Here is a 14,416-nt window from a genome sequence, read left to right as displayed (position 1 = left end):
TAGAACACATAACCGAAAGTACAGAATTCACTGCCGCACAATGTGGCAGATGGCTGATAATCTGGACAACTTTAAGAAAGGGATAAGTCAAATTCAAGGAGGAGGCAAAGTTTATCCATGGCAGTTCGATGGAACCTCCATGTATAGTGGCAGCATACCCCAAAGTAAGGCTAATAACTTTGTTGCCCAGCTTGCAGGCTTTTGGGAGGCAGGTGACTGGCCACTTTTAGATAGAGTGTTGGATCAGATAAACCTTTGGTATGATCCAACAAGGTAACTCTCTCTTATACTTTTCTAGTGCCCCAAACTAAAGCTCAAGTTGTGAGCAAAGTGACTTCTTTTCTTCTTCCTCTTCCAGCCTTTGCTGCAGTGCAATGACCAAGCCACCTGGACAAGCCCCTGTGGACCCCACAAGCAGAGCTCAGAAAGACCTTGGGCGGCACTGGGGCCTGGTTTCTAAATATAAGTGTCCTCATTTCAAATCATTGATCTCTTTCCAACCAAAGGCCGGACCTCAGACAGCGCAGAGATCTCTTTGGAACAGGAGAGGGGTTTTCACTGCTACGTTGAATTGACTTTTCAAACAGACATTTTGGGGGCTCATCACAAATCTAGCAAGACAGTTCAGAGGGCCCTGAAAGGACCCACTGTGGTTGTATGGACTGGGCACGAACCCCACAAAACTGGCCATTTCGGACACTGCCTAAATCTTCTCAAATCTTGTGTTAAGTCCGGCTGTCACCCACTGACTAACTTTGAGCCTCTCACCCTTCAGGTTGCACGGCAGACCCGTGAGCACTGGGTGGTCAGGGTGACTGTTCATGTAACAGACTGTTGACACAATACTCTCAGTATAGTTGAGGGGAAAACTTCAATGAAGGTAAGGGATGGGTATTAAAAAAATGGGGTCAGACTGAGAGTTGCAGGCTGCCATGCTGAATGTGAGGACAGCTATAAAGAACCTGGCAGATCAGACACCAGGTGGATCAAGGAAAGCTGTGGAGAGGATGGCAAAAGAGTAGGGATTAAGGGGAATTGGGAGGAAGCTGCGAACACATTTGATAAATTTCGTGTATCAACCTGAAATAACAACGCAGGTCGCCTGCCACGTGCTCGTTTTTCTCACCCAAAACAGGTCTTGATGGATGAACCGAAAACAGACCTGTAGCACCCCATGACCCCCACTCACAACCAGCTCATCATTTTATTTCTAGACACTATTTCTATTCCATTGTGCTGCCTCCCACTCAAGGCAAGATGACATCATTGGTTTTCAATGTCTCTGTTACGGACTCTATTTCAGTGCCTAAGTTTGGGACTCCTGAGGGGGCTGGGGTGGGGAGGAGGAAATAATGCTTGCAGCTTGATGGCCTTTGCCAAAGTTTGATGGGAAAGTCAACGGAAGCGCCCGCAGCCCCGTCCTGTGACTCTATCCAAAACCGCCCCCTCGGGTGCCTTCCCGCCCCCTCCACGCAGAAGTCAATGAGGGTGTATTTTCCCGCCGTGTCAGCTTTGTCCTGCCTTGTCGCCTCCCCCCCCACCTTATTTTATTTTTTTGCACAAACATGCCCCTATTTTGCTTACTCAAGGGAAAGTCACACGGCCCTTCTTAATTTAGTCTCCATTTCAGTCGGAAGAAATCCAGCATCAGCCATTTTTGACAGTTCAGGAAAATGTTGCTTTTGTAAAGTTCTTTTTCCTCCTGGTTTTGGCCCCCCCCCCCCCCCCCCAAACACCTTTCCCTCACTGTCATTTGCAATTTTTTACACAGACTGAGGTAATGACCAGAGTGGAGGAACACCAGATGGAAGGTTAAGAAGTTATAAAACAAAATATTTGCTGGGTCAGGACAAAAGTCCATCATTTAGCCTCCAACTAGAACCTAGCTGCCAGCTTCTAGTGCAGGGGTGTCCAACTCTGGCACTTCAGATGTTCATGGATTACAATTCCCATCAGCCCCTGCTGGCATGGCCAATTGGAATTGTAGTCCATGAACATCTGAAGTCCCAGAGTTGGACACCTCTGTTCTAGTGCATTTTCACACACAGTAGCCCTGTTCACACACTACAGCGAACATATACATAACCTGCAGGTGTGTGTGTATACTATAAGAAAGAGTCGACACACATTCACTTAACAAATGAAACTGGGACCAGCATGGGGTTTAAACCACACCTCCAGCTGTACATGCAATGAACATAATGTGAAAATGACTCAGCGCACATATACAGAAAAATCAAGTGTGCTCAGTAGATGTGGACGGTGCCCCGAATCTGAAAGGGGATGGGTGGGATATTAAATCTAAAAAATAAAATAAAAAATAACTTGTGAACAACGTAGTGACGGCCTGGCTCGGGCAACTTATCCCCCACATTCATGTTCTGGGACACGTGCTGCCTCTCCATATGAAGAATCTAATTCACACCAAGTATTTCTTTGCTTCGTCAGTTTTCAGAGTTTGCCCTCTGCCTTGAAATCAAATAACCCCTCTGGGCAACATGCAACCAACAGACCTTAGTGAACCACAGGGGCAAACTGCAGTTCGGGGCAGGGGTGGGTGGGATTCTGGTAGTGAAAACAGCACAGGAGAAAAATACTCAAGTCACCCTTAGCAGCTACAATCAAAACATTTTAAAATAATTTGAAACTCTTGGTTCCAGCAGGTTGAGGGGATGCTATTTGGATCTTTCATGCCAGGGGTGGGGCTGAGGCTCAGGGACAGGATGACCACTTTGGATGCAGAAGTTCCAAGTTCCCTCTGCAGCCCCTTCAGCAGAGCCTGGACAGCAGCTGCTGGACAGAGCAGACAATACCAAGCTTGACAACTCTATGGCACGAGGGACCTCTATCTGTTTCATCTTCATGGAGGACCTGTGCCTCAGAGGCAACAGCTCAAAAGCAACAACTTTGCATGCACCGAGTCTCAGGTTCAATCCTGGGCGTCTCCAGTTTGAAAAAGGATCAGGGCAGAGGTGATGTGGAAGACCTCCGTTTAAGACAGCTGCTGCCAGTCAGAGGAGAAAAGACCAATCATGTTAGGCCAATGTCTCAACCTGAACTCCTGGAGAGCAGCTGCCTGTCAGAGAAGACAAGACTAGCTTGAGAGATCATGTATCTGCAGAAGGCAACTTTCAGTCCCAAAATATCTTGGGCTGATTCAGAGAGCAGGTGAAACACGGGACACCAGGCATGCTCAGATATGCTTCCAAAGTAAATACAGAAGTCCCGGGCTCGTGCAAAACAAGCTGGAGTATTTCCTCCTGGGCTTCACTGGATTCCTTCAAAAAATGGGCAGCCGTGTGGACAGACATCCCAAGATAAAAAAGACCCAGGTTTTTTAAAAAAACAGTGGTACACAGTGGTACATTTTGCTGTGCAGAAATGGCTTTAATTCATGAGAGGAAAGGGAGCCGGCTGGAGGGGAGAAGGTGGGAGGACTTACAGGAGGAAAGAAAAAATAGACATGTGTGTATATGGGGGGCCAGGTAGACAGCAGAAAACAAGACAGATGAGAAGGGAACCATAGAGGTCCCCTCTTACCAGAATGAAGAGACATTGGTTGGCGAATTTTTGATGTTCTGGGATGGTTGAAAACACAGACAGGACCAGACAACTGAAGACCAGCAGAAATCTGGAACAACAAAGGGAAGGGAACATTGAATTAGCATAGGCTGGCAGCCTCGATGCCCGCTCTAAAACGGAAACTGCTGGAATGGATTCCTTCCTCATTACTGTACCCCATTTACCGCTTTCGTCAAATCTATGCGCAACTCAATCCCATCCTATGCCAAGTTGTTCCAGGGGTTTTTAATGTTATTGCGCAGCGGCTAAACGGTGAAGCCTTTTGTGTATTGTGTGCCTTTTCTGCAGTGTTCGCTCCTTCCAGCCCCAGGTTTCGCCTGCCATTTTTACATGTGTGTATTTTATTGTACTTTAAATGCATTTGAACTTGGTTTAAATGGTATTATTTTTGTTTGGATCTTCATGATTGTTTTTATTAGGTACAGCTGCTTTGTGACCTCAACGAGGGCAGAAAGAAGGGGTGCGAATTTTTTCAAATGGATTAATAATGAATACAGAAGGGTTTTGCTGGGCTGTTCAGTGTCCGAATTTGCTATTAAATTAAATCTTGTCTTAAGGAAAGCAGCTTGCAAGACCTCCTTGACTGAAAAAAAAAAGCACCAAGAGAGGATGGACGCTTTTTGTGATTGTGATTTTGTGGTGCCGGGGGAGGCTGAGACAGATACTTTTCCGGATTGCACCTGTTCCTGGAGGTCTTGGTATCCAATCAAAACTAGACGATCGTGTGGGTGAAAGTTCAAATCCAAACCTCCAACTTTAATAGAAATGAAGAGGAATGTCAGAAAGACATCCTGGTGAAACTGCACTCTCTCTCAATCAGCATGCATGTCATCAGGGTGATTTTCTGCCCGAGGCACCAAAATATTTCAGCTAGTCCTGCCAACGAGCGTATAGAATTTATACTTTGATGGGAGCTGTTAATGCGCACCCGGCTCAGATGCAAAAAGCATGCTCTGGCTGTAGATGGCAGCAGAGAGCAAGAGATGAAGCCAGAGAAACCTCCCAAGGTCATCTTCCCTGCAGGTGCAAAGAACTTTATGCCAAACTTTGGGGTCATTAGTCCTCTTGCCCCTGTGATGCCAATCTGCTCCCAGATTCCTGAAACAAGCTCAGCATGAAGTGAAAGCTTCAGCATCTCAGCAGAATACACCTTTCCCCCCAGGTAGGGGAAACACAATTTCTGAATGTCCCCCAGTTAAAACCTCCCTACAAGTAGAGCACACATAGCTCTGCATGCTCCCTTCTGTGTTAGGTTTCTCCATGCAGGGAACTGTTGACACAGGAAAATCTAAATCAAATGTCCATCAAGATTGGAGAGGGGGGGGGGGACAGGAACCTGGCCAAAGTACTGCAATCTATGCCAATCAGATAAACCATGTTAGAACATTTGCTTCTCCCACAGGGAAAAGATATCTAGCTCTGTCAAGCCCCACAGAACTAGGGATGGTGTGACTCTGCAAATGTGAAAAGCTCTACAAGTAAATGAATTGTTTCTGACAGCCGTAGCCACTCACTAGCAGGACCTCAAATGTCTTTAGAAGAAGAAGAAAAATAGTTGGATTTATATCCCCCCTTTCTCTTCTGTAGGAGACTCAAAGGGGCTTACAAACTCCTTTCCCTTCCCCCCTCTGTAGAGTTGTGACTAGCCCAGGGTCAGCTAGCTGGCATGTGTTGGAGTATACAGGCCAGGGGTCTGCAACCTGCAGCTCTCCAGATGTTCATGGACTACAAATGATGGGGATTGTAGTCCATGAACTTCTGGAGAGCCGCAGGTTGTAGACCCCTGGTACAGGCTAATCTGAATTCCCCAGATAAGCCTCCACAGCTCAAGCGGCAGAGCTGGGAATCAAACTCGGTTCCTACAGATTAAAGTACACCTGCCCTTAACGACTACGCCACTGCTGCTCCCCACAACTTTACCCCACAACTGTTCAACATGAGCAACATGGCAAACAGCAGCACCCCTTGCTGTGCTGGCAGAGTTTCATATGTCCTTCCACCTTGTAGCTGCATAGTAGGTGAAACGAATTCTCTACCAGGGCCAGGCATGATTAGAGTCAGATAATTAAATGACACCCATTAGCGGACTTTTTTGCTATCAAGTCATAGCTGACTTAAGGCAATTTCAGAGGGCTTCCGAGGCGAGAGACAAACAGAGGGGGCTTGCCGTTGCCCATCTCTGCATAGCAACACTGGATTTCCTCCGGTCTCCCATCCACTTTCTCGCCAGGGATGACCCTGCTTAGCTTCTGAGATCTAACAAGATTTAGGTCGTTCAGGTCAGGGTGGGGGAAGACTAAGACATCCAGAAGGGGAAGACTGTGACTCGCCTAAGATTGTGCAAGGCGACCAACTGATAATATTAGGAACACCACACTAGCCTGATCTCATCAAATGTTGGAAACAGCTGGATTGGTCCTGGTGAGTTTTTGGATGGCAGACCACCAAGGAAACCCAGGGTCAAGATGCAAAGGCAGGAAATGGCAAACCACCTTTCTTTGTCTTGTGCCTTGAAACTCTATGGGAGCATCATAAATTGGCTGCTAATGGATGGCGCTTTCCACCACCATGACTGGAGTAACACCACCAATAAGGCTGTTTTTTTTTAAGTGTTTAATCATCTGACTGGTTTGCACATTGTTTAAGCAACTGTCTGCAGAGCCGTAGACGGTAATGACAGGCTGTGTGGAAATGTGAAAGCGTGAACTGCTGCTGAATACACCATGTATACTGTTTAATAACTGGCCGAACAGGCTCATGGAAGAGTGGAAGAGTGGACAAAAAGGAATCTGTTTGTTTGCAGTCAGCTACAGCAGCAGGGACTTGCGCATCAATATAGGAAACCAGCGTCTATAAAATCCCACAAAAGATAGAAAGATTCCTTAATCTGGAATCAAGACCCACCCTGTCTACAAAACATTGCTGTATTTCATTTTTAAAAACCAAAAGGATCGCAAGGTGCAAGGGTTGAATTCTGTACCTAGGCTAAGTATTGGATGCTTGAAGACTCCTTTAAAAAAGATGTTTCTAACCCTTGTGGCTGTAGAGGTGGGACTGGAAATGTCTGGCCCAGTAAGGGAGGAAAGACAGAATAGTGATCAGGCTGGGTGATACTTTACGACACATTCGAGGCACCTTCTCTGCCACGAGGTAACAAAAGCAAAACGAAATATGCAAAGACCAGCTAATCTCACATTTGCTTAATGTGGGATCACATGACACAACTTTCCTAAGCTCACAACGAGACAAGCTTAGTATCTGCATCCCCAACATACATGTGATGAATCAGAGTCAATATCCTTATAGAGTGGGTGTCCCCAAAGTGGCACCTCCAAACCCTTTTCCTGGTACCCACCAAGCATTGTTAGAAAGTAGGTGGGGCCAACAGGACTTCTGATTGGTCACTGGGATCCAACTCACTGGGTAGATTAAAATAACATTTCTGTGGCAGCTGCCACCACTGTGCTGGTTTTAGTCTCTCTTGCTCCTCTTTTCCAGTGTATTTTTTGCCCCCTTTCTCCCTGAACTTAAGCTTATAGAGTGTGCACGGCTCCACTTCCTGTAGTCACCACCTTCGTGACTGGCTCTCTCTCCTGTATCCACAGGCTCAAAAAGATTGGGGACCCCGTTGCAGACAAGGAACCTGGAAGGTTGGGTAGCAATAGTTAAAAATAATATTACGAATGTATACTCATTGTTAAGTACAACTGCCCTTTAAAAGAGTTAACTCTTTTAAAGCACAGCTGCACTTAATATATAACTGTAGTATTATTTTGAATGATTGTGGCTCAAGCTTTGCGGTTCCTGGGATATTTTATGATTGGGTAGAACGCTCTTTGTCAGTTTCAGGGCTGCAAAAATACATACAAGAAAAAGAAAAGAAAAGCCATACAAGTTGGCTTCAGCAGCAGAGTTTGGAATCCTGAAAACTACAGCTTCCATATCCCACTCCTCTTCAAGTTTCTAGCCTTTATGTCTGTACGTCTACACTTCCAAAGAACTTTCCAAACCAGAAGGCGATTAAGAAGAATTTGCAATGGTCACAGAACAAGACTTCATGTGTTCAGTGGAGCATCTTTCCCCTCCCCTTGACACAGCAGAAGCAGAAAAAATAATGCAAGCTAAGGAAAAGCATGCATATTCACATAATTAAACTCTTGTTTATTAAAAAGAAGAACTGGTTTTTCATACCCCACTTTCCTCTACTGAAAGGAGTCTTAAAGTGGCTTACAATCACCTTCTCTCCCCCTTCCCGGATCACAGATACCTTGTGAGGTTGGTGGTGCTGAGAGAGTTCTGAGAGAACCGTGACTGGGCCAAAGTCACCCAGCAGGCTGCACGAGGGTGACTGGGGAATAATTTAATTTGGTTCTCCAAGACAGAATCTGCCGTTCACATGGAGGAGCGGGGAATCAAACCGGTTCTCCAGATTAGAATCCACCACTTTTAACCACTACATCGCGCTGGTTCTGAGTCTGTAAGATTTGCTTTTTCCCTGCTTCCTTGCAAGATTCACTGCTTAGTGGGCCGGGGAAAGAGGTGGAGAGCAAAGATTGCACCAGTGTATCTGGAGAAAATAAGTTGAACCCAACTTGGGGCAAACAAATCCTATTATATTATCAAATTATACCAGGTTATGCCTGCCCCCCATTCCCTCTTAACACTACAACTTAGGGGTAATTCAGCGAAACTGATTGGTGGTCAATTCATGGCAGTTCCAAACTGCTGCCAGCAGAGAAAAGTTCATGGGTGGGATTTCTCTCCCCTATCGCCCCCACCCCCACTCCAGCTCACAGAACCCATTCTCCCAATTCTGCTTCTGAGCCTCTGTGAAACTTGTGTGTGTGTGTGTGTGGGGGGGGGGGGTCAGAATAAATTGGGCCCCTTGGTCAACAAAGGTGTTATTCTGTTAATCTATGTGCTGCTGCAGCATTTACAGAATTGTTCGTCTTTCTAATTCACAGTCGTAAGGTATGACTAGGCCATTTAGTCAGGTTGATTTTTTGACAGACCTGTGGTCCATCAGTGCATGTCCACTATGAGAGCAAAATGGAACCTACTTGTTCAGAGGCAGTTTACCTCTAAATGGATTCTACTGACAAATAATAAGAGGGTGATGGTGGTGGGCTGTTGCTTGCTTGTTCATGTTCCACAGAGAACTACCAGACAGGACACTAGACAAGGTCTGGAGCTTTGATCCAATCCAGCCCGTTTTCCTTAAGCTCCTAATGCTTCCTGATGTTCACTCCAGCAGACACCGTGGTAAAACCCTGTTGCAAATCTAGCAACTGCACTTAATTATTTCATTATTTATTTTTAATAAGTCACGTTATCCCTCTGCTTGTGGTTCACAGCGGCTTCCAAAAACATTTTGAGCTAAAACCAGGTACAGATACTTTTATTGGTGTACAGAGTTAAAACCAAAAGCAAATTACAAATTCCATATCTCCCCTCCCTTCTTTGGAGCTCTTTCAGCCCCACCCACCTCACAGCGTGTTTGTTGTGGAGGGGGAAGGGAAAGGAGTTCGTAAGCCCCTTTGATTCTCCTTACAAGAGAGAAATGGGGGATATGCATCCAAACTCTTCTTTTTCTTCCTCTTAGGTCAGTTTCAAGGGCTTATTTCTCAAGTGGTAGACCCGCAGCATGGAAGAAATCCGAACCCTTCTGATCCTTTGAGCCTTCTGAAGAGGTCCCTAGAACAGCAGGATAAACTGTTGCTGTGTGGGCGCAGTCAGCCAGGAGGAGTGAGAAAACCCAAATTAAACAACATACATGTTGATTCCCTTAACTCTCCCTGCAAAAGGAGAAGAAAAGTAATACTTTCAGAGGTTTCAGAAGCCATGGAGATTCTCTCATCTGAGGTGCGGTGAGTTCAGGAGAGGGGGAAACGTGCATATGTGAGAATCCAACCCCTATGGAATGAATACACAAGGAGAAAGAGACTACAAGTGCAGAAATGACCTCATTCTCAGCCTAATCTCCTTCATAGGACTGTTGTGAGGATAAAATGGAGTAGAGGAGAATTATGTATGCTGTTAGGGGTAGGGTGAGGGAAGGCAGCGAATGAATGAAGTAAATAAATACAATATGGCAAATGGTGGATGGGACACCTCCTGTGCTGGTGCTCTTGAACAAGTGTAGGAAACTGCCTTCTTTTGAATCAGACCACTACTCCATCAAGGTTATTGCATTTATTTATTTAAGTTCATTTGTACCCCACTTTTCTTCCCAGTAGGAACCCAAAGTAGCTCACAATAGGAAGTTGATAAGCGGGAACTGGGAGAATGGGAACCAAGTCATATAACATACAGTAGCACAAAAACACACAAGCTTGCTATGTATGGACATAATTTCAGGGCCAAGAACCTGATTTCAGTGGTATGACTCATTTCTAAAGAGACCTAGTTTGGCGGCACCAGTGTGAGTGTGTGAGGGGGGGAAAAAACCTCTAAACTGGCCGGCAGCATTAATATCTTTTGATTAGGACAATCGAGTTGTCAAAATATTCAATGAGTGTTCAAGTTCCTGGAACTGTAATGCGATCATAAGGCTAAATGTACAGTGCAAAATAAAGGAACAGGGAGAGAATATGTCAGGGCACAAGGAAAAACTCCCAAGTCTGCAGTTTGTGGTAGTTTAAAAACGGGAGACCAGAAGGTATTGCAGGCTTAATTAGATCATAATTAGACCGCACAGTGCTACAGAGGTTTCAGGGGCTATAGGGACAGCAAAGTAAAACAAAGGTGACATCAGCCCAGTACATCTGGCTCCCCGCCTCCCAAGAAACATGGGGCAGCATATACAGTTCTCCCTTCCCCATTTTATCCTCACAACAGCCCTGTCAGGTAGGCTAGGCTTCTAGAGAATGACTAGTTCAAGGTCACCTAGCAAGCTTCCACGGCTGAGCAAGAGATTTGCACCAGATCTTCCATCTGCCATGCTGATTGAGCTACCCCAGTGGCACTCACCCAATGATTATTCTCCCTTTGGAAATCTGAAAAAATGCAGGTGTTTTTGTTGAAAGGGTGGGGGGGGGATACTGACATTCCCTTACTTATTCCAACAGAGAATTCCAACAATCATTATTCTGGTGCAAGTGTAGGGAAAGAAGAGAAGAAGGGGACAGAAATTCTCATGAACGGTTCCACTTCAGGCTGCGAGGGAAACCAGTGGATTAATCTGTGCCTGTGAGCAAAAGTTCCTGAACATAAAAAGCTAGTCTGTCAGGGAGAAGATGAGCTAGCTTTCTCATGCTTTTGTTTTTTCTATGTGAAAGAATGTTCGTGGGAGATGACTAACAGTCCTAAGCAGAAGCGAATCTAGGGAAAATGTAGCCCGGTGCAAAATCTGAGCTTTCCGTGCACGTCTGCCCTCCCCCATATGAGTGGCCGTCCTCCCCCCCCCCCATGACCAAACAACAGCAATTTTCCGACCCCTCCACATGACTAAACGGCCCCAGCCTGGGGACATTTGACTCCATATGTTCCCCTGGGTGATACGCTTCTGGTCCTAAGCAATTACACCCTTCTAAATCCACTGGAGTCACTGGGTTAAGAAGGGTGAAATTCTGCTTAGGATATCACAGCTAAACATGCATCACTGCCCTCCCCACCCCTGCTGCCATATTCAGGCAGACATTTATTTATTTCCTGTGTACTTATTTCTTACCCATCACCAAAGTCCCTGGGACAAATGAGGCAACCCTGCCTGAAAAGTTTTCCCGCAGGTTTCTGCAAACAGACTAAGGCCCTTTCCCCACTTACCTTAAGCCCCGCGCTACTCTCCTCAAGTAGCGCGGGGTCCTCCAGCACTCCCCACTACAGGGGCAGCGACAGTGCAGCTGCCCCGACGCTGCCGCTCTCGCGCCCCCTCAGCACGCGGCATCCCTGGCGCTCCTCTAAACGGCGCCTTTTGATGACCCAGGCAAGACCGCGGGGTCGTGGGGACGCCCGGGCGCGCGCCAGAGATGCCGCGCGCTGAGAGTAGCGCGCAGCAAAGGTAAGTGGGGAAACGCCCTAAATTGACCATTAGTTCTCTTCATCAGAAAAGACACCCATGAGGGGATTTTTTTTTAACATCACGTCACAGCTGACTTAGGGCAACTTCATTATTATTATTATTATTATTATTATTATTTATTTGATTTAATATACCGCCCAATCCCCGAAGGGCTCTGGGCGGTGTACATCATAAAATCACATAAAACATCATAAGCGTCCATAAGTTATAATAAAAACAGCAATTATAGTATATCAATATATCAGGATGGCGTCCTATCTAGACCTAGTCCCTTTAGCAAGAGGGGGTAATGGTCCCGGTGGTATAAGGGAACCATAGATCTTAATGATGGATCCCGTTGGCATTGGGATTCCAAACCTAGGGGAAGGGAGGGGGCACTCAGCGGCTGGTTTCTCTAAACTAGAATGCTTTTTTAAAAAAAGGAATGAGTAAAAGCAAACATCTTCACCTATCTGGGGAACAGTCTTGGGTTGGACTGGAAAGACAGACCACACAAGAATTTGAAACTGCTTAGCCCCGAGAGGCAGGAGGAGTGGGTGTCAGAAATGGGAAACCCGCAGGATCCCGATACCGCTGATGGAGGCGGCTTTGAAAACGGAAAATGAAAGGAGAGAAAGGGATGATTAAGCCCCAAATCTGAGCTTCAGAGGAAGGCTGTGTGATCTCTTCCAACAGAAAAATCTACAGCCGGGTCTCAGGGGCCTTATTCTGAAGCTGGTCTACGTCAGCTTCTCAAGATGAAGCAACTCCATGTCGGAAAAAGATAGCACAGATTATTTGTCAAGTGTAACAGCGCAGTTACGCCCATCTGAACTGTTCTGAGAGGCAGGGAGTGCAGTGGTTGAGTGTTACACTAGGGCCCCTTCCGCACATGCAGAATAATGCATTTTCAATGCACTTTGCAGCTGGATTTTACTGTGCAGAATAGCAAAATCCACTTGCAAACAATTGCGAAAGTGGATTGAAAGTGCATTATTCTGCATGTGCAGAAGGGGCCTAGGATCTGGGAGATCCAGATTCAAATCCTCACTCTGCTATCAAAGCTCACTAGGTGATCTCTGACCACTTACAAACATGCAGCACACCACACTTCACAGGGCTGCTGCGTGGATAAAATGGAGGAAAGGAGAACAATACAAGTTTGCTTGGGTCCCCATTGGGGAGAAAGGGAAGGGTATAACTGGAGTAAATGAGTTCACTTCAATGGACTTGAATAGACTTAAGAGCGTAACTCTGCTTAGGATTGCACAGGGAGTAGAGACTCACAGAGCCAAAGACTGGGGTCTACTTAGTTCAGATCAATTTCAACATTCAATACCCTGCTCCCTTGTGCACAGTTGTCCGAAACGCTGCAAGCGTGCCAAAGACCATCCTTCTCCCAGCACCTATCTCCACATAAAAACACCAGCCCTTCATTGGCAGGAACTAGGAAACCTCCTGACTGGCTGGGTCTGGTATAAATATCAGATGCCAAACCCTGCCAACTCCAGGAATCCCCCCACCCCCCAAATCTCTGCAACTGGATTTGGGAATGGCTGCTTACTACCCTACTTTGCGGCCTTCAGTATTGCTTGAACAACAGATCACCATCATATTGTATGCTGTGGTGGAATAACATTCCAGGCTCACTGCGAAACATAGTTTCTGACACTGCAAACATGATTCTGATACGCTGGTAATCAGAGATATGGAAAGACAAACAGAATTCTGTCCAAGAAGGATTGCATCTCCCCCAGTCGATTCTCTCACCAATTTGGAAGGAAAGGTTTTTCTCCCGCCCAAGCAGCTATGCCTTCCAAAACGAGCTTATTAAAAGAAAGAGAGAGAGAGAAAGTTAAACTAAGCCACTGCAAATGGCTTTCTTACTTTTTCGTACCCAGGTGTCCTTAAAACAGAGTGGGGAGAAGAGGCTTTGGCACAATTAGCGAAGAAAAGAATAAAAAGGAGGGGGGAAACAAAGATTTCTGAAGACAAAGGAAATGGAGATGTGTGCAAAAATATTTTTTCCCCCTGATCCAGCAATTCTAAATATGGAACATGGAAAGGCCGGACCACAAGAGCTTGCATAATGGCACACACAAAAAGACCATCCATCTCTCAGGGCAGCTTGCTGGCCCCAAGACCCACAGTGAGGGTATGCGTGACTGTGGCAATTTGGTAACACTCAATTCCTCAAGAAAGTGAAGGGAGGGGAAGACAGAGGCTTTCAAGCTCACACAGGTCAATAAAATTGGTTTCCAACTACAGAATTGCACAGGTAAATTCAGAGTCAGGTGACAAAACCCTGGGGCAGGGGTGGGGGGAGAAACCTCCTCCGTATAACATCCAATTGTTCTCTGCTGTTTCAGAAGGCTTTGGGGATAGTAGATTAATGACAAAAATATTTATTTGTTCCCAAAGATCTCAGGCTGGGATCTTTCCCAGCCATGCTACCCCAGGAGTTGGAAACAGGACCTGGGATTTTCTGAATACACAAAAATGCACTTTGCCACGATGCCACTGGGCCTCTCCTGAAAATAATATTGCATCCATTTGGAAATTCCATCTGCTTTCATCCTTTACCAGTACTCAAACCTGGGACATGGGGAATGTCAAGGAGAATTCCAGCCTGTGTACCACAATGCCACTTTACTGTGGATTGATACAAAATCCACAAGAGAGCTATGATGTTAAATATTCAACTACTGCCCCAAAGCACACCTAGTTCATCTTTCCTTTTGAAGAAGCTTGGCAGAGCTTTGCTTGCATTGAGACGCTGCAGTCCAAGTGTTCTTGGGTCAGAGGGAGAGTCTGCCATTTTCATGGTGGTTCCCA

The 14,416-nt window shown here is 46.0% G+C and overlaps 1 protein-coding gene across 4 annotated transcripts in view; it reads right to left on the bottom strand.

Moving 5' to 3' along the window:
- The window catches only part of KCNQ4 (potassium voltage-gated channel subfamily Q member 4), a 109,184-nt gene that overhangs the window by 35,271 nt on the left and 59,497 nt on the right, over window positions 1-14,416 (bottom strand). For all 4 annotated transcript variants that reach the window (XM_048501443.1, XM_048501445.1, XM_048501446.1 and 1 more), the window contains exon 2: window positions 3,541-3,631. In XM_048501443.1, the coding sequence (XP_048357400.1) occupies window positions 3,541-3,631 (91 nt within the window). The remainder of the gene's footprint in view (window positions 1-3,540; window positions 3,632-14,416) is intronic.

This window comes from Sphaerodactylus townsendi, linkage group LG06, assembly GCF_021028975.2.
Source record: "Sphaerodactylus townsendi isolate TG3544 linkage group LG06, MPM_Stown_v2.3, whole genome shotgun sequence".
In the NCBI taxonomy this organism is placed as follows: Eukaryota; Metazoa; Chordata; class Lepidosauria; order Squamata; family Sphaerodactylidae; genus Sphaerodactylus; species Sphaerodactylus townsendi.
The sequence above is the reverse complement of the archived record's forward strand: the minus strand, read 5'-3'. Positions and strand labels throughout refer to the sequence as shown.